The sequence below is a fragment of the Lampris incognitus genome, chromosome 8 (genome assembly GCF_029633865.1).
Source record: "Lampris incognitus isolate fLamInc1 chromosome 8, fLamInc1.hap2, whole genome shotgun sequence".
Classification (NCBI taxonomy): Eukaryota; Metazoa; Chordata; class Actinopteri; order Lampriformes; family Lampridae; genus Lampris; species Lampris incognitus.
The window spans coordinates 17,061,958-17,082,705 of record NC_079218.1 but is presented as its reverse complement, the minus strand read 5'-3'; the positions used below and the strand labels follow the sequence as shown (position 1 = coordinate 17,082,705).

At 43.3% G+C, this 20,748-nt stretch overlaps 2 protein-coding genes across 2 annotated transcripts; both read left to right on the top strand.

Annotated features, from left to right (window-relative positions):
* Positions 1 to 3,833: 3,833 nt before the first annotated feature.
* si:dkey-273o13.3 (serine-rich adhesin for platelets) lies at positions 3,834 to 10,743 on the top strand. The gene is made up of 8 exons (XM_056284216.1): positions 3,834 to 3,897; positions 4,145 to 5,047; positions 5,169 to 5,395; positions 5,537 to 6,645; positions 7,566 to 7,727; positions 8,811 to 8,877; positions 9,375 to 9,495; positions 9,917 to 10,743. The coding sequence occupies exons 1-8, from the start codon at positions 3,834 to 3,836 to the stop codon at positions 10,741 to 10,743; spliced, it is 3,480 nt and encodes a 1,159-aa protein (XP_056140191.1).
* A 5,039-nt stretch (positions 10,744 to 15,782) lies between these two features.
* rom1a (retinal outer segment membrane protein 1a) lies at positions 15,783 to 20,748 on the top strand. The gene is made up of 4 exons (XM_056284215.1): positions 15,783 to 15,932; positions 19,038 to 19,468; positions 19,736 to 19,982; positions 20,527 to 20,748. The coding sequence occupies exons 1-4, from the start codon at positions 15,783 to 15,785 to the stop codon at positions 20,746 to 20,748; spliced, it is 1,050 nt and encodes a 349-aa protein (XP_056140190.1).

Sequence of the window (20,748 nt, the reverse complement as noted above, 5' to 3'; positions counted from 1 at the left end):
GTTGCCAAGATTACAAAAGACAAAAGTGTCCCAGTCCAAATGATAAATGGGGAAAGCCATCAGGAGAATTAACATGATTAAGGTTTCTTGTCCAATTTTACATTGAAACTCAGTTGTCAAATTGACCGGGTTAGGAATAGGGAAAAACTATAGCCTTGTGTTGAACCATATAACCTCTCACCTTTGCCTACCACAGCACAAGGGACCGAGTGGAGACTAAGGGAGCAGGCAAACCCCATCCATTAAATCAGTGGAGTGATGGTGCATCCTGAGCTCATATGCCTGGAAGATGTGCGAAAGACAGTGTGTTTATGGGACCTGATATAAATTAGGACCCCTAAAGGGGATGTTGAATTCGGAATTCCTGTGCCTTCAGTAACAACTGTAGTCTCCATTTAGTGGACATCGCACTGGTGCTGTGCAAAAAACAAATGTCGTGATCTGAAATCCCACCTCCTAACCTCTCACTTTTAGGGACCAAACTATAAGAAGCTGGTCTAAAGTGAGAAACATGAGACACCTGAAACCAAGGTTGGATTCTCTGGTGCAGACTGTGATCTTGTTACCCACTGTCAAACACTTTCACAAACATTTTACCACCTCACAATACATATAAAACCCAAGCTGTCGCATACATATTTTAAATCATTCTATCAAAAGCATAGACTATGAATGTAAGATGAATTTAAATTAAAACAATTATGCAAGCAAAGGCAGTAAAATGGAATGACATCGTTTCAATGGCAAAACCATGCAATTCAGAATTGCATGGCAGATCATGTCACGTGTTTGCATGTATGTGTCCTGCCTTGGTTGAATTTCCATTCTCTGTGCCAAACTGTTTCATCAGTGCAGGGTTGACATTAACTGCAGATGGTCTGAGCTGTATTGACTAGTGGAAAGCTGCCGGAGGCAACGGCAAAAGGCAAAGCAAAATTGTAATGCCAAAGGCAGATCTTGCATATGTCCACAATTTGGTTCATCTCTGATGCGTATTATGTTTAGGTTCACTCATCCCGGATTTATATGGCATCTGATGGTTTTGATATAAAACCGGGCTGACGTGTGATTGTGTTTTCGCCTTTTTCACGCCATTGGAATTCAATGTAATCCTCAATGACATTATGCTCACTGTGAGTTATTACAGTGCCCATTGCACTGACACAATAGGGACACCCTGGTCAATAACCATCACCTCTTTGTTGGTATTGCTGCTGTGTAATTACATTCAGAAATAATGAGAGGTTTGCAGTTCAAAAGTCTCTATCGGTTGGCCTTTTTCATGGTACTTTTTTGTACCGTGATATTTCTAACAGTGAAACTGCTGATTGATTTGAGTCACTGATGAAATATTTAGGAAAGTTTTGCAAGAGGTGTGGAAAATGGTTTCTTGCTGTTTTCTCATTTACATTGCCAGTATAATCTCAAGGGGAAACGTATCGTGTTTCTAAACCTGAGAGAAATGGAATTAGATGTTATAGCAAGTTCCCCAATTCAGCACACTATTTGGAACAATTATTTAATAATTATGATATTGTTTGTTAGTTGATGAACTAGTTAGATAATAGTAATGATAATGGACTGTTCTGTATCTACATTAACAGGCGGAGATGTTGGCCGATCCATACTACTATAGTGGTAGTGTTATTGATGGGTGGTATCTTCTCGTGGCTAGAGGTTTGCTTCTTATTTCTGCAAAGAATCTGCACAAAATACAGTTTTACATATCAAAACATCACAATTGGATAACAATGGCAGGGTTGTCCTATTCCTGGGGTACTTTGCTGTGTTTGGTAAAGGCAAATGCATAAATTTAAAGACTCTGATGTATTAAATATCCAGGTGTAGCTTCCTGTACCATACGTCTAGTTTTACTGTACAGGCTCATTCCATCAGTGAGGATCCTCATAGTCAGTTTTCCTTTAGTGTTCATTGGCTTACTGTAGTGTAGCTAGGCCACACTGTTTAAGGGACCATGGTAAACCCAAGGAGTATTTGTGAGAACGTAGACTAATGGTTTTGCACCCATGTTCTAATTCAGGGCCTAAACATTAACCACTTGGAAGGCTTAGATGTTAGCATTCACCTTAAGGTTTGATATGCAAATAGGAGTGCCTGCGATTGATTTCATTTGCAGCCATACGTGTCACTGTCCTTGATACAATACTTTACCCCCACCTACTCAAGGAATGCTGCATCAGCAGGCTGTCCCCGCATCCCAAATGGCGGCACAGTGGCCCAGTGGTTAGTGCTGTTGCCTCACAGCAAGAAGGTCCTAGGTTCGAACCCCGGGGTTTTCAACCTTGGGGGGTCATCCGAGGTCGTCCTCTGTGTGGAATTTGTGTCTGCAGTGGGTTTTCTCCGGGTGCTCCGGTTTCCCCCACCATCAAAAGACATGCATGTTGGGGTTAATGCTCCTGTCTGTGCCCCTGACCGAGGCATGGCAAGACGAACTGGAGTTGGTCCCCGGGCGCTGCACGGCAGCTGCACACTGCTCCTAGCTACACAGCTAGGATGGGTTAAATGCAGGGAATAATTTCCTCACAGGGATTAATAAAGTATATTAAAATAAAAAATAGAGGGCATAATGAGAATGTATGAATTACTGTATTAATTCTAATATACTGTAATTTACTGTGTATGAATTCACACCATTGGACTCAGCCGTCCATATGTTTCACAGTGTAACAAAATAGCTGTAGGATCATGTTGCATCACATGAACAAAAACAACAGGAAACTTCAGCAAGCTTGAATGAAGATATTTGTCGCTGGGGGGGGGGGCATTAATAAAGAAAATATGTCTTCAGAATTAACTGTCACGGTCTGTGCGTTTTGCATCAGATTTATCCTTTGGGAAGAAAAGGCTGCCTCTGTGAGCTAAGGCTTGGATGAACTGTAATTGCTGTGTCTGGTAACTTGTCTTCTGGCCTTTGGATGGGTGCAGAAATACTTATTGATTTGTATGCGTGGGATTCACATGGACTGCCAAGTTCAAGAGGGGGAGAGATAGTCATTGCATTGCTGGTACAAAACATCGATGAGCACCTCGCCCTGTGTCATTCCTGTGGCCTCTCTGATCAAGTAAGTACCGTTCTTGGCTATGATAGCTACAAAACAATATCCGGGTACATTCCTTGAGTACAGCAGAAAAGTTCTTCAATTGTTTATCCGTTTGTTGCTGATATAGCAGTTAACTGTTAGCACTGGCAGGATCAACTTTTCATGTCACATTTTTCCATGCTGCTACTGCTTTGGCAATGCAATTTGCAATTACATCAGCTCTTTTAAAACTGCAATGTAGAACTGAATTGTATCACCCCAATTTTCCGTTTGGTTTTATTTTTTTAGTTACATTACAACAGCTCTGAAATGGTGTACAGAAAAACTAAAAATCAATGTTTTCTTAGCATTAGCCCTTTTTTAATCAGTATGTTAGTAGCGGTTGGGTGAAATATGATATGGCAGTTTCATTTCCAGTTGTAATATAGAATTTAAATTTGAATATTGTAGTCAGTTTCGTGATTTATGGTGACAATGACAGTGCTCTAATGAAATATCAACACAGATCCCTGGAACAGACTGATTCTGGCAGTGAAGTCATTCCAAGGCAAACATTGCCTTTGGGATCACTTTTGCACTCACTCCGGGGGGAATTCAGTCAGAAACAGTATCCAGCAATGGAAAAGTATTTAAGACCAGTAGAGCCTCATAAGGACACTAAGGACAACAAAGTTACCAAGGCTGATATACAGGACCATCGAGAAACGGTCCTTAAGGACCGAAAGACAGTTAGCCCAAAATCCCAACACAAGAAACTCCATCACCGAAATCATGGTCATCACCACTGCCACCACCAGCAACAGCCCCATCAATCAGATGGAAGTGATAGCCATGGGTAAGTAAGTCTGACAAATGTTTCACTTGCACAATTTTTTTCCTATTTATATCATGAATGTGGAGCTTCTCATTTACACAGACAAATAATCATAATAAATACTATGGCTTGAAGTAGTTTTTAGTCATGCGCTGATTCTTTCTTTACATAAAGTGTGATTGGTAGGAAAAAATATATTTGTATTTGAACCGCATGTACTTCAACGCAATTATAACGCTGCTCTCTTGTAACAGCACCCAATCAACAGCAGAGAACAGCAGTTCCCACCGTCGTCAACCTGACCGTCACAATTACCATTGTAAACAAAAACCTCATCATGCTGCTGATGGGATTTCCCACTCATCTGCGTCCGACAATTCGTCTGGCTCCTCATTCGGTTCCTCTTCATCTTCTTCTTCCTCATCCTCAACAACAACATCATCCTCTTCCTCATATTCATCCTCCTCTTCAACCTCAACCTCTTCATGTACGCTGTCCTCTGAGAGCAGCACTGAGTCTTTAAACAAACATCAGCTTCGGAAACCACAGCATTCACAGTCATGTACTGACATCTCAAGGGTGCAAAAAGCATTTGAAGAGGAAGACACCACACCTTTAATAGATGACAAGGGTAATGTAGACAAGGTCTCTGCCAAAGAGAAACGACTGAGACAGATGCACTCTCACCACAACTCTGCCAAGGGAATTCTAAAGAACAAACCAAGGATGACCAGAAACTCGGGGAAAGACGGAAGTTTCCGTAAAGCTAAGTCAATGGAGGCCCTCCCAAGCCATAAAGAAAGAGGTGGGATGGAAAATATTGATGAAGATGAACTGGAAAGGAGAAACATTGAAACAAGGAAGAATTTGGTAAAAGAGAAACTGAAGTTCTCTGCATTTCTTAATGAGATCACTCGGCAGGTGCTTAGTCCATTGAGACTCACCTCTCTTGGGGTAACAGATGCTCATAAACCCAACAGCACAGGCCCGGCCATTGTGAGATCCCCTAAAGTTGACGGTAGAGTGAGGAGGCAAAGATCACTGCAGAGACGGCCCAGCAGTGCAGACTCAGTTACCTCCAGTAATTGTTCTCATACCAGCATGCATTCTCAATTAAGCAAGCATTCCCATACTAGTAGGCTCTCTCGGGCTAAACACATACACCACCACCGTCATCATCACATTAGAGGAGATTCACCACATTGTGTGCATCATAGTCGTAGAAGTTGCACAGACATTAGAGACAGCCCAAAAAACCACTGCCCCCAAAGGCATCGCTCATTGTCTCTGAGTTCTCACTATCGCTCCCATTCACCTACTTATGAACACCACCACCACCATCATCGAGGAGATCGCCACAATTCCAAACATCACCGTCACCACACAGGCCACGATAGCCCAGATCATCACCGTCAGCACAGACACCACCACAGTCCAAAACAGCACCACGGAGGCCACTACAACAGCCCGGCTCATCACCATGGAGATAACCATGGTTCAAGTCATGATCATCATCACTGTAAAGACCAGCACAGCTTGATTCGTTGCCATGACATTCATCATAGACCATGTCATCAGCATGGAGATCACCAGAGTTCAGGTCATCATCAACACCACAGCGACCAAGCAAACAAAACACAACACCATAGCATGACCCAAGATTCTGGAGAAGACCACAAAAATAGTCATCACCATCACCATGAAGACCACACTCAATCTCATCACCATCACCATGGAGACTACCACAGCCCAACTCATAACCACAGAGACCACCAGAGTTCAACTCACCACCATCACAATCAAGACCACAATCCAACACATCACCATCAACATGATGACCACCATAGCCCTACTCATCACCAACACCATCACCATGACAACCACTGCCCCACAAATCACCATCCCCATGATGAGCACCACAGCCCACCTCATCACCATCATCATGGAAACCACCACAGCCCAACACATCAACATCATCATGATGACCATCACCACCCCACTCATCACCATCACTATGCAGACCACAGCCCAACACATCACCATCACCATGACAGCCACCACAGTCCAACTCATCACCATCACCATGACAACCACCACAACCCCACTCATCACCATCATCATCAAGACCATGGTCATGATGACCATCCCAGCCCCACTCATCACCATCAACATGGAGACCACAGCCCAGCGCATCAACATCACCATGACAGCCACCACAGTCCAACTTATCACCATCACCATGATGACCATCACATCCCCACTCATCACCAGCATCATCGAGACCAAAGCCCAACACATCACCATCACCATGACCACCACCACAGTTCCACTCCTCACCAAGAAGACCACCATAACCAACCTCATCATCATCACCATGGAGACCACCACAGCCCCACTCATCAAGACCACCATAACCAACCTCATCATCATCACCACGGAGACCACCACAGTCCCACTCATCACCATCAACATGAAGACCACCACCAACATGATTCTCACCATCATCATCACATCTCTCATTCAGACTTTCACCACCCAGCAACTGTCTCAGATTCTGAACACAGTCCTATTCACTCAGAATCACACCTTGGTCATCACTCTTCCCATCAAACGCCCGAGCCTCACCATAGCCATTCTAAAAGGAATTCCCCTGTCAGTCTGTCCTCAGAAAGGAAACTTGAATCCCATTCATCCAGGAATACTACCAGCTCCTCCAGTCAAGATGAAGAACAGACAGGATACCGAAGCTCAACTTCATCTTTGCATAAAGTATGTTATTGATGTTGGGGTTTAAACGATAGCTATGATTTGACTTATAACAAAGTGTCTTCCATGAAGTTATTGACAATTTGGCAGTTAATGACAACCTATTGACAACCTGGCAAGGATGTTTTACATTCTTGATTAAGGTGTTATGCAATAATATTCCACTCATTTGCTCTAGTATTGATTTAGGCATTAAACATTGATCTCGTTGTAGAAGAACAATAGATTAGTTATCACACATGACCTCACATGTCACACCAGGGAATTGTCACACGTGTTGCCTCCATTGTTTTTCCGTTTGTCTTTTGTTGGTGTTTTAGAATGTATTTCTATTTCTAATGTTCATATTTGTGTTGTAGTTCACTAATTTTTCTGTTTTTTTATTATAGGATAAAAAACAGGAAATGGGTAGAGTAAAGTAAGTTTATTTAGAATCTCAATATTATTAACTAATATAGGAATTAATCTATGACTTCCAAGTAAACAATACATACCTAAGTTCTTTTCATATGTACTGGACATTTACATTCTGATAGATGTGTTGGCTATCCACTTTACTTTGACTGACACAATGAAGGTTGCAGATACACAATTATTTCAATCTATAATGTGCACACAGAGCTATGTTTTATTTTTGCTACTATACTTGATATTGCCTCATTTCAAGCTATGCATACACTAAAGACACTATTCATAGTGTAACGTATAAAAATCACACTGAAAAGTAAACACCCTGAAAATACAGCCAGTACATTGCAATTTCCCCCCATAGCTGGACCATCATTGTGTCACAGCCACAGTAATAAGAGTATGTGTTGGAACCCAAATATAAAACATAGTGTCACTATCCAGGTGCCTGTAGAGCTCACTAGACATTGTTTCGCACACTGTGTTGTTGTTTTTTAATCTACTTTGCCTTACAGGAAGTTACAGGGACAGAATGAGGATCTGCACCACAGTTTGTTCCAGACAGCTGTGAGGATGGAGTGTTTGGGTGAAGAATTCATGAGCAGCCACCAGCTCCTAGAGGCAGAGCTTCAGGGGACACGCTTGGAGCTTAGCGGCCTCATGGAAAAGTTTAAAAGGTCAGTGCTGCACAGTTTCAATCTAAAACCTTCAACTCAATTGTTCAGGTCCAACAATTTCAGACTGCCAACTAAAGCTAGCTACGTAATAAAACCACTTTTTTAACCTTTCCACTGTGACTTGACAGTACAGAACCCTCTTGGCAGTGTGAGGAAACATGTAGACTCGATCATCTTCTATTATTATCATGTGTAAACTCCAATCTGTTGTTACCAATCTTTTTTTCTTTTTTTCTCCCCAATTGTTTCCGGTCAATCACCCCACTCTTCCGAGCCGTCCCGGTTGCTGCTCCACCCGCTCTGCCGATCCGGGGACGGCTGCAGACCCACTTGTCTCCTCTGATACATGTGGACTCGCCAGCCGCTTCTTTTCACCTGACAGTGAGACGTTTTGCCAGGGGGACGTAGCGTATGGGAGGATCAAGCTATCCCCCCCAGTTCCCCCTCCCCCCTAGAACAGGCACCCCCGACCAACCAGAGGAGGTGCTGATGCAGCAACCAGGACACATACCCACACCCGACTTCCCACCTGCAGACACGGCCAATTGTGTCTGTAGGGACGCTCGACCAAGGCGTAGGTAACACAGGGATTCGAACCGGCGATCCCTGCATTGGTAGGCAACGGAATAGACTGCTACGCTACCTGGACGCCTGTTTTTACCAGTCTAGCTAGACACCCGTCAGAGAACAAGTCTAGTTTTCTCAGCCATGCGTCATTTAAAAAAACACGAATCTGAGCAAACTCAGAGGAAAACCTATCGTGTGAGTTGAGCACTGACAAAACACGAGGAGAAGCTCCACAGATCCAAGTCGTAAAATCTGTGATCTCCCATCCCTGTCTCATCGTGATCCGTGGACAGTGCCGCAGTTCTGTCCAAAGCTTTAGATGATAGAAAGTCAAGTGGTGCCTCAACTTTACATGATAATCTGACCACTGATTCTACTTGACATCACATCATGTGAGATTCTGCACACTGGTTGTTAATATTCTCTCTCTCTCTCTCTCTCTCTCTCTCTCTCTCTCTCTCTCTCTCTCTCTCTCTCTCTCTCTCTCTCTCTCTCTCTCTCTCTCACCCTCTCTAGGCTACAAGATAACTATTCTTCCACGCAGCAGACCAATAATCTTCTGGAACAAAAGCTTCATTCGGTGGTGAGATCCCCTGCTAACCGTTACTACACATTTTTCACATGACATTCCACAAATGGCCTACCTGATATTTGCACACTTACCATACATTACTGTGTTATGTTCTAGAGAGGGACTTTAATGGACCTTTCTTCAGCAAACTGTTTTAAAATCAGCAGATAAATAGTTGAGACTGACAGAAAGGTGAGTTTAAGAGAGAGGAGATGAACGAGTCGGGCAGCAGCCTGGCCTTGTCATTACGGAGACTGTCAGGCCTCCATGACAGCCGTCAAGCGTCCTTGAGCAAGAGACTGAATCCCTACCAGCCCCAGGGGTTTTCCTCTGTAGCTAACCATGCCCTCGAGTCTCTCCGGAGTGGTCCACAGGATATCACCCTGACGTTACATGAACACTCGTGACAGGGCGGACTTGAATGCAGAAGTCTGTGATTTGCCCTTTACCTGCCAAACTGCTGAGCGTCCAACGCATGTTTGTCATCTGAGTTGTCTGTGCTCCCTCAGGCTCAGAATATGGAAGGGGATCGCGAGAGCTTGAACCAACGCATCTCAGCACTGACGGAGCAACTTGCACATGCAAAAACCGCTGCCAACAGGGAGACTCTGAACGTGAGAATTTCACCTCCTTTCCCAGAAATAAAAATACAACAAAATCACAGATACTAAAATATAAATCTAAATGATCAAATATATATGATGACATTGCTGTATTTTAACTTGTTGGTCAATTTGATGTGCACTCTGTGATTCAGACATTTATTTCTGAAAATGTTTAACGTTTTTTTCTTATATTTTTTTTCCCACCTCCCCTTTATAAAGCTATTGGAATACTTATAAGGGTGTGTGTATGTGTTTGTGTGTGTGTGTGTGTGTGTGTGTGTTTGTGTGTGTGTATTAAAATATAAATATTCCAATAGCTTACTTTAGTAAAAAGTTTCTTTCCCCTCTTTTTTATGTATTTGAATGATTTGCTTTTGAACATTCAGTAAATAAATCTATTAACTTCTCCACACCCACCTCTACTTAGGCGGCACCAGCACAACGTGATACCCTTGACCAGTGTTTCCACTCAGATGAGTCCGTCAATCAGTTTGTTATTGCCATCGCTCCGCCTCCAGCTCAGTTCATGGATAGTCACAACTATGGAAAGGCCAAGGCAACAGGGCAGGAACAGTCACTGGTGTCGGTTCCAGAGGAGGAGGAATCTGACTGGTCTGAGATAGGCGAAGAAACCCCGCGGTTTTTCTTCACAGGGTCCAACAGAGGCTGTCAAAGAGCTGCTGCATTTTCGCCATGGAGACACGATCACAGATACTGGCCAGGGCAAGGGGAAGGAGATGTTGACAGTGAGTCGGGTGGGGAGGAAATTGTCAGACCACACCTTCCACGCTCCCTGCACATTCCTCATCTCCAGTTCACTGTCCACCGTGATCTTGTACCAGTCCCTCTTACTAGTCATACCAGTCCCACTGGCTGCATCACCGCAGGCCCAAAGCATTGCTCTCCCATTCGCATCCGGTCTGCCAGCCTGGAGGAGATCCCCTTGGCACATCACATGCAGGAGGAGCTAAGAGGAACGGCGGCCATGATGGACCTCCACCATTCAGAGCACGAAGTAATAGATGATTCTGATAATGAGATCATTCATCACTGGAGGCCAAAGAATGACAGTGAAACAATAAGGGGAAGATTGCAGGATACCAGTGGGTCAGAGCCAGCTGGCAGCCTGGCCAGCTTGCAGTCAGCCCAAAGGATGCTCAACCATTTCATCTGTGAACTGCAGCCCAGTGATGGTCAGGGCAGGGCTGAGGTTCAAGGATGGGTAGGAGGTGTTCCAGATGAGGTGTTGAAAGGGGAGCGAACGAAGCTGTAAGGAAATAACGTGAACACTGTTCACTGCCGTTGAAGACGTTACATTTCTTTAGGGTTACATCAGCATTACAAGCATGCTCCTTTTCAAAAACGACCTACTTCACATGCACACAGTCACACACATTCACATCTAGGAGCTGAACAGTGCAAACACCGTTTGTGTTTTGCATGTTAACAAATTGCTTGTTTCCCTGTGACTTTGTGGTTTTCCTCCGACTCCAACAGACATGCAGATTAGGTGAACTGAGCGCTCTAAATTGCCCATAGATATGAATGCAAATGAGAACGTGTCTGATGTCTCCTGCAAGGCACCGGAGTCCTCAGCCCCACAGCTCTGAAGTGGGAAAAGAAGGTATAGAGAATAGACAGATGAGGGAAAGAATCTTTTTGTTGGATGTGAATACACAAAAACAGATCACCACTTAATGGGCTGTTCTGAAGGCAAGACAAGCAGCTCCCAGTCCTCTTTAACAGATGAGCATGTTTTCTTTTCTCATCATAGTTGTATTCAGCAGCCACTACTGTGCTGTTATGAGCCGAGCTAGATGTTTGGAGAGTTGAAATAGAGGCAAAACCTTTGTCCTCTGGGTGGTATAGGAAGGTCAAATCGCCATATTTGATCTGATATTTAAACACACATTCACAAATCCAAGACAGAAAAGAGCATAATTAAAGAGCAATGACAAAAGTGAGGAGGCGATCTTCTACCCCCCCCCCCCCCCCAGTTGTACTTGGCCAATTACCCCACTCTTCCGAGCCACCCTGGTCATTACTCCACCTCTTCTGCCAATCCGGGGAGGGCTGGAGACTACCACACGCCTCCTCTGATACATGTGGATTCACCAGCTGCTTCTGTTCACCTGACAGTGAGGAGTTTCGCCAGGGGGACGTAGCACATGGGAGGAGGATCAAGCCCCCCCCGAACAGGCGCCCTGAGCGACCAGGATGCCTGATTAAGCTGGGGGTAACACGGGGATTCGAACCAGCGATCCCCGTGTTGGTAGGCAAGGGAATAGACCGCGACGCCACCTGGACGCCGGATCTCCTCTTTCCTTTCTTACCAACAGTAGACTTAACATCTAATTTCAGTTTTCACAGTTGACAGCGGAGGCCACGTTCTTGTGGTTTCATAAGCTGCATACAGATACCGGCTGTTACATCTTCCAGAGGTCGCATCAAACAACATGGACGAATGCTTTACTCATAAATGCAGGCTGGCCTCTCATTTGGTCGTATATCCCAAAACGTGAGCCGCTCACCAGTTCTAAGGCATAATGTTCAATATTAATATACACACAAGTACAGTAGTAAGTACAGATTTACAAGTACGTAGTTACAGTACAAAAGGTAGGCAAAGTGTATTTATACTCAAAAGGCAGAAGTCTATTCACCTGTTTCAAGCTGAATATGTACATAACGTATTAATACACCCACAAATATATATTTCTTTACCTTAATGTACCCTTTACTTGGACATTAAATTAAAAAAAAATACTATCTCTACTGTATCTGTACTCCACTGATGCAGATTTAGGCATTTCCTACTTGAAGTAAATACTCATTTATCTTTAAAAATCAGAAAATAAAAGAGTGGTTTTCCTCATCTATTTATTGCATGCTATTTACATTGGATATTATATGTTGGTGTAGCCATCACAGTTATTCAGAGTACTGCTGTAATTCGTTGTATTGCCCTGTATAACATGTCTCCTCTTGTAATCTAACAAACCACTGTAGTCATCCTGCACACACACATACCTGCGTGTATATTTATGTACATTTACAACGCTAAGCTAGGAAGACATGCATGTGTTTATTTGAAGATATTTTACTCTCCTCGTGAACAGTTTTATTTCCTTCCTTTCTTTAAGTGGTGAATCTACAAGTAGTAACGTTAAATTGCTTTGTAATAAAAAATAAATAAAATCACCCAGACCTCCTTCCATGTATTGCCAATTGTGAGATCGAATAAAACAAGCAATAAAGCTGTTGCCCTGAATGCAGATTGATCGATTTTAATCCAAGTTTTGGGTTTATTCGATAATGTAGATGGGTTATCTCTTTTGATTCCTTCCACCGACGTTAGTCTTTACGCGAGGCTGACTGCTGATTTTCCCAACGTAAATAATACACCTCTGCAGCCTCAAAGAACTTGTACCACCAACGTCAGGTTGACATCCTCTCTCAGTCGATGTATGAAAAGCTATATCACAACACAAATGGGAGCCTGGCACTTTCTTTGCTTCTCCTCCTTTCCCTCATAAAACACCTCTCCATTACCCAAGGAAGAGTGCCGCAGGGATGTCTCTATTTCACTTAGTTCAAACATATTACACAACCGGATTTTTTTAGTTTTCCTCACTTCCCAGGGCCCAGCTTCAGATACAATCATACAACATTATAAAAGGAAAGAATGGAAAGAAAAGAAAGCTGAAAAAAAGGATGTGAGCCTGTGAGTCATTTACACTGATCAGCTAACTCATTAAAACCACTGACAGGTAAGTGAATAACATTGATTATCTCATTACAGTGGCACCTGTCCAGGGGTGGGATATATTAGGCAGCAAGTGAACAATCAGTTCTTGAAGTTGATGTGTTGGAAGCAGGAAAAATGGACAAGCGTAATGATTTGAGTGACACTGACAAGGGTCAAATTGTGATGGCTGGATGACTGGGTCAGAGCATCTCCAAAACAGCAGGTCCTGTGGGGTGTTCCAGTATGCAGTGGTCAGTACCTACCAAAAGCGGTCCAAGGAAGGACAACCGGTGGACCTGTGACAGGGTCATGCCAAGGCTCGTTGATATACACGAGGAGCGGAGGCTAGCTTGTCTGGTTTGATCCCACATAAGAGCTGCTGTAGCTCAAATTGCTGAAAAAGTTCATGCTGGCTATGATAGACAGGTGTCAGACACACAGTGCATCACAGCTTACTGTGTATGGGGCTGTGTAGCTGCAGACCGGTCAGAGTGCCCATGATGAGCCCTGTCCGCCACCGAAAGCACCTACAATGGGCACGGGAGCGTCATAACTGGATCATGGAGCAATGGAAGAAGGTGGCCTGGTCTGATGAATCACGTTTTCTTTTACATCATGTGGACAGCCGGGTGTGTCTGTGCAGTTTATCTGGGGAAGAGTTGGAACCAGGATGCACTATGGCAAGATGATAAGCCAGCGGAGGCAGCGTGATGCTCTGGGCAATGTTCTGCTGGAAAAGCTTGGGTCATGGCATTCATGTGGATGTTACTTTGACCCATACCACCTACCTAAACATTGTTGCAAACCAAGTACACCCCTTCATGGCAACGGTATTCCCTGATGGCAGTGGCCTCTTTCAGCAGAATAATGCATCCTGCCACACTGCACACATTGTTCAGGAATGGTTTGAGGAACATGACCAAGAGTTCAAGGTGTTGCCTGGCCTCCAAATTCCCCAAATCTCAATCTAATCGAGCATCTGTGGGGATGTGCTGGAAAAACAAGTCCAATCCATGCAGGCTGCACCTCACATCTTACAGGACTTAAAGGCTCTGCTGCAAACGTCTTGGTGCCAGATACCATAGGACACCTTCAGAGGTCTTGTGGAGGCCATGCCTCGATGGCTCAGAGCTGTTTTGGCGACACGAGGGGGACTTGCACAATATTAGGCAGGTGGTTTTAATGTTTTGGCTGTGATTCGGTGTAGCTGTTTACAACTCTATGAGTTAATGTCTTCTTACATCCCATTTTCAAAGGATTCCGCATTGTTAGAACAAACCAGAAGACCAAGTGTTAAGTTGTTTATGCAAACTGTCACACACTGGTCATAAGTGTCAATCAAATTAAAGTGTTTCTGGAATAATGTGAAATGAAGGATGAATACAAGTTGTTCTATTTTGCTGATAGATAGATAGATAAATAAATAAATAAACACTACTGGGTGATGATAAGTCCACCACAAGGTTGTACAGCGGAAAAGGGCCCCAAGGAGTTCAACTTTCCCTGCTGAGCCTTTCATGGGGTATTAGACGGGATAATTACCGCTTACGCGCTTTGCCTCTCCTCCTTTCACTCCTCCTACACCTCCATTAGAGGAGGAACAATGCACAATACTACATGGACCTGAACATAGCTCATCCAGTTTGAACAAAATACTATTTTGAATTCCTAATATTCCTAACATCCCGGGGGGAAAATGTCCGACAGTCGTACAAAATCATAAAGGAAATGAAAGAAAAAGAAAAGAAAACGGAGAGCGCTGTTATTATTCGATCTTACATTTTTTCACTCTGATGAAATATTTTTGAGAAATGACTGTACTTTTCCCTATTCATCTCATATCTGACACTGGATGTGTATATGTGTGTGTGTGTTTTGAAGGCGTGTCACAAAAGTCCATGCTCCATACAGTAATGCTTATTTATATCTATCTACTTGTCATAATCAATTTCATTTGTCATTCATGCCCCCCCCCCGTATTATGAGGGAGGTTAGGTTTGCTGAGCAGACAATGGCCTGGATTCACCGACCAGTTTAATAGGATAGGTAAGGCATTAGGGGTAAGACGTTCCAGGGATCCAGTTTTGCCAAATCCAGTGTGCCAAATCCACTGTGTGGCACACCGGACAATATACAGTGGTCAGAGACGACAGCTGGACTTTTTTTTTCTAGCAGTTTTTGGGGCAACAAATAAGGTGAACTTTGGCACGCTGACACCAGTGAATCCAAGATATTACCAACTGAGATATAGAAGTTTCATTATTTCGTTCAGGCTCTTAGTTTTCTTAAAGGATGCCGTTTGCACTAGCATCTCCTACCCTTTTCATTTCTGGATAAAAAAGCTTTTTGTTTTCTCATGTGGATATCATCGGTGTCTTCTTGGGAAACCTTTTGAATTGTAATCGATCCAACATAATTGGTTCATTTTTTTTCTTGAATTCTGTGTGCTATGTGGTCCTGTCTCTGCACTCTCCTCCTCTCCCACAGATAAGGCAGAGCATCATTCCCTCCTCGCCACTCTCCTTCCCCTATTCCCCTGGTGTAACAGGCCCCTCGCTGCAACCATGGTGGTGATGAAGATGAAATTTCCCTTCGAGAAGAGGGTGAAGCTTGCCCAGGGACTGTGGCTCCTCTCCTGGCTGGCCACATTGGCTGGTGCCATCACTTTCACCCTGGGCTGCTTCCTAAAGACGGAGCTCCGAAGGAGGGCAGAGGTACTTGTGAAGTTTTACGCGCTGCTACTGTTAAACTTAAGCAATGCCAAAGCACTTTTCTGGTCAAAAGTTTAGTTTTGACTCATATGTCTGAGAAATTCAAGTTTTGTTTACTGCAGATCTCAAGGTTCAACATGAGTTTAGTAAGGGTATTGTGTAGAAGACATGCATGGCATAAGTTCCGTATAAAAAGCGTGCCGAGATATTCCTCCATCCATGCAATAGGGAAAAATGTGAAGGCACAGATGCATTGATAGACTTAACTCAAGTAATCTTGCCTCTGGTCTTAACTAGTGTTATGAAGTCAGTATATGGACACTAATAATACCACAAAATGTATTCTGAAAGGTCTACCATCATGTTTAACAGTTGTGGAGGAATGCATCTAATGACACCTTTAACGTAATTGTTTAAAGGAATATCCAAAGGAATTGAATCAAGTGCAACTGGACTTGGTTATATATCCGTGAAGACGTTTCACCTCTCACCCAAGAGGCTTCATCAGTTCGTGCCTTCTTGGTCTAGGAAAGGCATGAACTGATGAAGCCTCTTGGATGAGAGGTGAAACGTCTTCACGGATATATAACCAAGTCCAGTTGCACTTGATTCAATTCCTTTGGATAACCATGACCTGGATGAATGAGAACATTCACATACATTTAAAGGAATAAGTACCAGAATATTTTACACATGCAAACACAGCATCTTTGCCAGATATCTGTTCAAACCACTGCTACAGTCTTGCTAAGCATTCCTGCTAACGTCTCTTCTTTTGGCACATTGCCAAGAGTGGGTCTAATCATATTTCGAATGCCTATTTAACAAGGTCATGGTTCAAATCTTTTAGGATTCCAGGGGAAATGAGCAGCACTCACCCTTGAACCCATACTGTTGACCATAAAATGTTTCTTATTTCTTATTATATGGGGACCAACTAGAGGCAAATGTCTCTGACTTAACTGGGACCTGAGTCATCGTATAATAAAGCAGGCTGCACTGTTCCTTAATCCCCCGCCTTTAAAGAAAGCCATCAAAATTTTCCAGCGCCAGCAAAACCCACGCAACATATTTGCTATATTTGAATATTTATCGCACAAGTATGAATATTTTTGTATATCTCTAATTATTTGCAGTCAAAAAGTCATAACATTGTTTCTGTAGTACATTTATAGTACTCCAGTGTTACTTGCACCTCTTCAGTATTACTTTATTTCAACTACACCAGGATGTTGAGTCTTAAACAGAAGAGTTTTATTACAAGGAAACATCTCTTTGAGATGATGGCACAGTGGTGCAGTGGTTAGCACAGTGGACTGACAGCAAGAAGGTCCTGGGTTCGAACCCCGGGATTGTCCCACCTTGGGGGTCATCCCAGGCCGTCCTCTGTGTGGAGTCTGCATGTTCTCCCCGTGTCTGCATGGGTTTCCTCCGGGGGCTCCGGGTTCCTCCCACAGTCCAAAGACATGTAGGTCAGGTGAATCAGCCGTACTAAATTGTCCCTAGGTGTGAATGTGCCGGCCCTGTGATGACCTGGCGGCCTGTCCAGGGTGTCTCCCTGCCTGCCGCCCAATGACTGCTGGGATAGGCTCCAGCATCCCCGCGACCCTGGTTAGGATAAACGGCTTGGATAATGGATGGATGGATGGATATCTTTGACATAGCGAAGACAGCTTGTAGAATTACTAAAACAGCTCGATACTGTGGTAGTCAACTGATGAGTATACTGGGGGGGGGGGTGATGACAGCAGTCTGACTAGACGATTAGGCCTCCGCCAAAGCCAGTGGGTAGTTGTAGATATACACCAACCAGACTCTTAAGGCAGATTGCACAGTATGTCGGGTTCATGAGAAGCAACATACTCTCAAATATCCGTCAAACTGCTTGCAGAGAATTTGTATTTCTGAAACAATTCAAAATCTCAAATCCAAATCTAGCCAAGTAGAGTCCCACAGCGTATTTGTGGAAAGGACGCATAGACCTTGTTACCTGGTCAGTTCATGGCTTCCAAGTTGATCATCCGATAAGCTAATAATCAGAAGTGACAGGCTGCTTGGATTGCCAGTTAACACTGGAAATAACTTATTAATAATACAATAACAATAATAACATCATAACTTAGGACATTATTATTACTACTATTGTTATTATTATTATTAACTTATTATAACATATTACTCCTACATAGAGGCCACTGCTTCTATAACAAGGTCCTTATGGAATATCAGTGTGTGTCGTTTTATGAGCATAGAAACATGAAGCTATAGGTTTTGCTATTCCAAGTGCATCCCGGTGGTCAGTGCCAAACAATCACAACAAAAACTAATTCTTTCATCATACATTTCATTTGAATATGAATAAAACGTTTTCTTTTCATTATGTGATACAAACTTCATTTGAATATGGAAATACTTCTCACCATTAAATAAAAATTCCCGGCTAAGGTTGAAGAACAATGCAACATTCATGATCTTATTCAAATTTTATGCAGTTCAAAAGAATGATTTTACGTGCTTTGTCTTTTAAGTGCATTCTAATATTTTCAAGTCATCTTAGAAAACATGCAGGTCTGGAGGTTCAAGGTGTTGCTTTTCAACGCCTGACCATTCTTGCTTCTTGCTGCAAAGGTGTTAATAAATTGGACAACCAAGGTCTGGCACACCAATAGGAATAAATAATCTAATAAGCCAATACAGATAAAGGCTGAAAAATTAAATTTTTTCACATTTTTCCATCACCCATTTTCTTATTTCTATAAGAGAAGAAATGTTCTCATAGAAGAGTTGCTGGTTTGAATCCCTATTGAGAAAATTCTTCTCCTAAACAATTACTGGCCAGGTGCCCATAGGTAAGAACCTTTACCCTGATGTGCCCCACTAGGGCTGCTGCAAACAGTGCAGTTCAGTTGGGTAGCTCCTCAATATCAATATTAATATCAATATCCCCAATATCAATATCAATATCACAAATACCAATATCAATATCCCCAATATCAATATTAATATCTGTACTGATAAACACTGGGCTTAGATCAAGTTTAGAGTGACATGAATTTGCAGTAAATTTACTGGAAAGAAAAATACTGATGCATGCTGACTGACTTACAGGTGATGGATAACACAGAAATACACATTGTACCCAACACTCTCATGATTGTTGGTCTGGCCTCCCTGGGAATCAACTATTTTGCTGCAAGGATCTGTCAAGACGCCCTTGATGCCGGACGATTTCCTCGCTGGAAGACGTTCTTGAAACCCTATTTCGCCATTTCCTGTTTCTTCACCTTCCTCATGCTACTGGCTGTGATAATGAGCTACGCCATGAAGGGGAATCTGGAGTCGTCTCTGAAAATTGGCCTGAGGAATGGCATCCGTTTCTACAAGGACACAGACACCCCGGGACGGTGTTTCCAGAAACAGAATATCGACCGCCTACAGATGGAGTTCCAGTGCTGTGGAAACACCGACTACAGGGACTGGTTTGAAGTCCAGTGGATCAGCAACCGTTATCTCGATTTCAGTTCTAAGGAAGTAAAAGAGTAAGTTATGGAAAACATTACAGAGTAGCATGAAGTTTTCCCCAACTCCTTGTTTTTGTCCAGTTCCACAACATCTTTATGGCTAGAACGGAAACCTGTGTATTGGCGAATTTGGCCTGGTGCACACATCAGGCTAGATGATAGAGGGCCCATCTAATGGAATTGTAAACCCTCTGCTAGAAAAGGCCACCTGTGGACCCTGTCTTGTTGTATCTTTACTTCTGAGGGTTCACCGCTCACTCTTGATTTCCACCTTTCTCTTTGCAGCCGCATCAAGAGCAACGTGGATGGTCGATACTTGCTGGATGGCGTCCCTTTCAGCTGCTGCAACCCCAGCTCTCCCCGTCCATGCATCCAGTATCACCTCACAAACAACTCGGCTCACTACAACTATGAACACCAGACTGAGGAGCTTAATATCTACATCCGCGGCTGCAGGGAGGCCCTGGTCAACTACTACATGGGCCTAATGAACACCATTGGTGCCGGGGTGCTCTCAGTTTTCATGATACAGGTACTATGAGAACAAAATATAGTGGTTCTGCAGTCATTTCAGGCAGGGCCGAGGTCGTAATTTGGATGCAGATCACACATATGGAAACAGCAGTGCAGGGTTGGATGAAGGAAACTGCTGCCAGAGGAAATCTGCATTTATAAAATATATTCTATTCTCAATACGCTATTGCCTCTTGACCAGCACATGAGAAACTGCATTGGAACATATTGTACAAGCAGAATGAGTATGCTAGGCAATTTAAGAAAGTGGTTCAGCTGTCAGAGTCACAGATGTATTTCATAACACAGCCGTTGCATCAACCAAAATACTTTTAAGACAGGATTTGCTTGAACTGGTGAGAAGTAGATGACATATGGCAAGTGGATCAGGAGAGAGATCTGTGTTTTCTGTGTTTTATGTGTAAACATTTTAAACTGTATCCATAAAATGTGACTTTTTGTTGCCAGTCTGCTCATATCTGGGGTAAGGCTGCAAGATTACCATTATCTTATGTACCTTATATGTACCTGTTCCTAACATTTCTTCACCTTTTCATTTTCAGGTGTCTGTGCTGGTGAGCTTGCGGTTCCTGCAGACAGCCATGGAGGCAGTGGCTGGGCAGGAAAACACAGAGATTGAGACAGAAGGGTACTTACTGGAGAAAGGGGTCAAGGAGACCATCATGGAATATTTGGACCCTGTGCTGAAGTTCTTCTTGCTAAACCAGGTAGCAGAGGGCAGTCCTGAAGCTGGTACTACCCCAGATGCCCCAGCTACAACCTAA

What these genes read in the sequence shown, in the direction of transcription:
- si:dkey-273o13.3 (XM_056284216.1), top strand. Translation starts at nt 3,834, where the DNA reads ATGGTCATCACCACTGCCACCACCAGCAACAGCCCCATCAATCAGATG. An exon ending in AAGTCATGATCATCATCACT is followed by an intron (nt 5,396 to 5,536) that starts GTAAAGACCAGC and finishes GCATGACCCAAG; the next exon opens with ATTCTGGAGAAGACCACAAA. An exon ending in AACAAAAGCTTCATTCGGTG is followed by an intron (nt 8,878 to 9,374) that starts GTGAGATCCCCT and finishes GTGCTCCCTCAG; the next exon opens with GCTCAGAATATGGAAGGGGA.
- rom1a (XM_056284215.1), top strand. Translation starts at nt 15,783, where the DNA reads ATGGTGGTGATGAAGATGAAATTTCCCTTCGAGAAGAGGGTGAAGCTT. An exon ending in AGTTCTAAGGAAGTAAAAGA is followed by an intron (nt 19,469 to 19,735) that starts GTAAGTTATGGA and finishes TTCTCTTTGCAG; the next exon opens with CCGCATCAAGAGCAACGTGG. An exon ending in TCTCAGTTTTCATGATACAG is followed by an intron (nt 19,983 to 20,526) that starts GTACTATGAGAA and finishes TTTCATTTTCAG; the next exon opens with GTGTCTGTGCTGGTGAGCTT.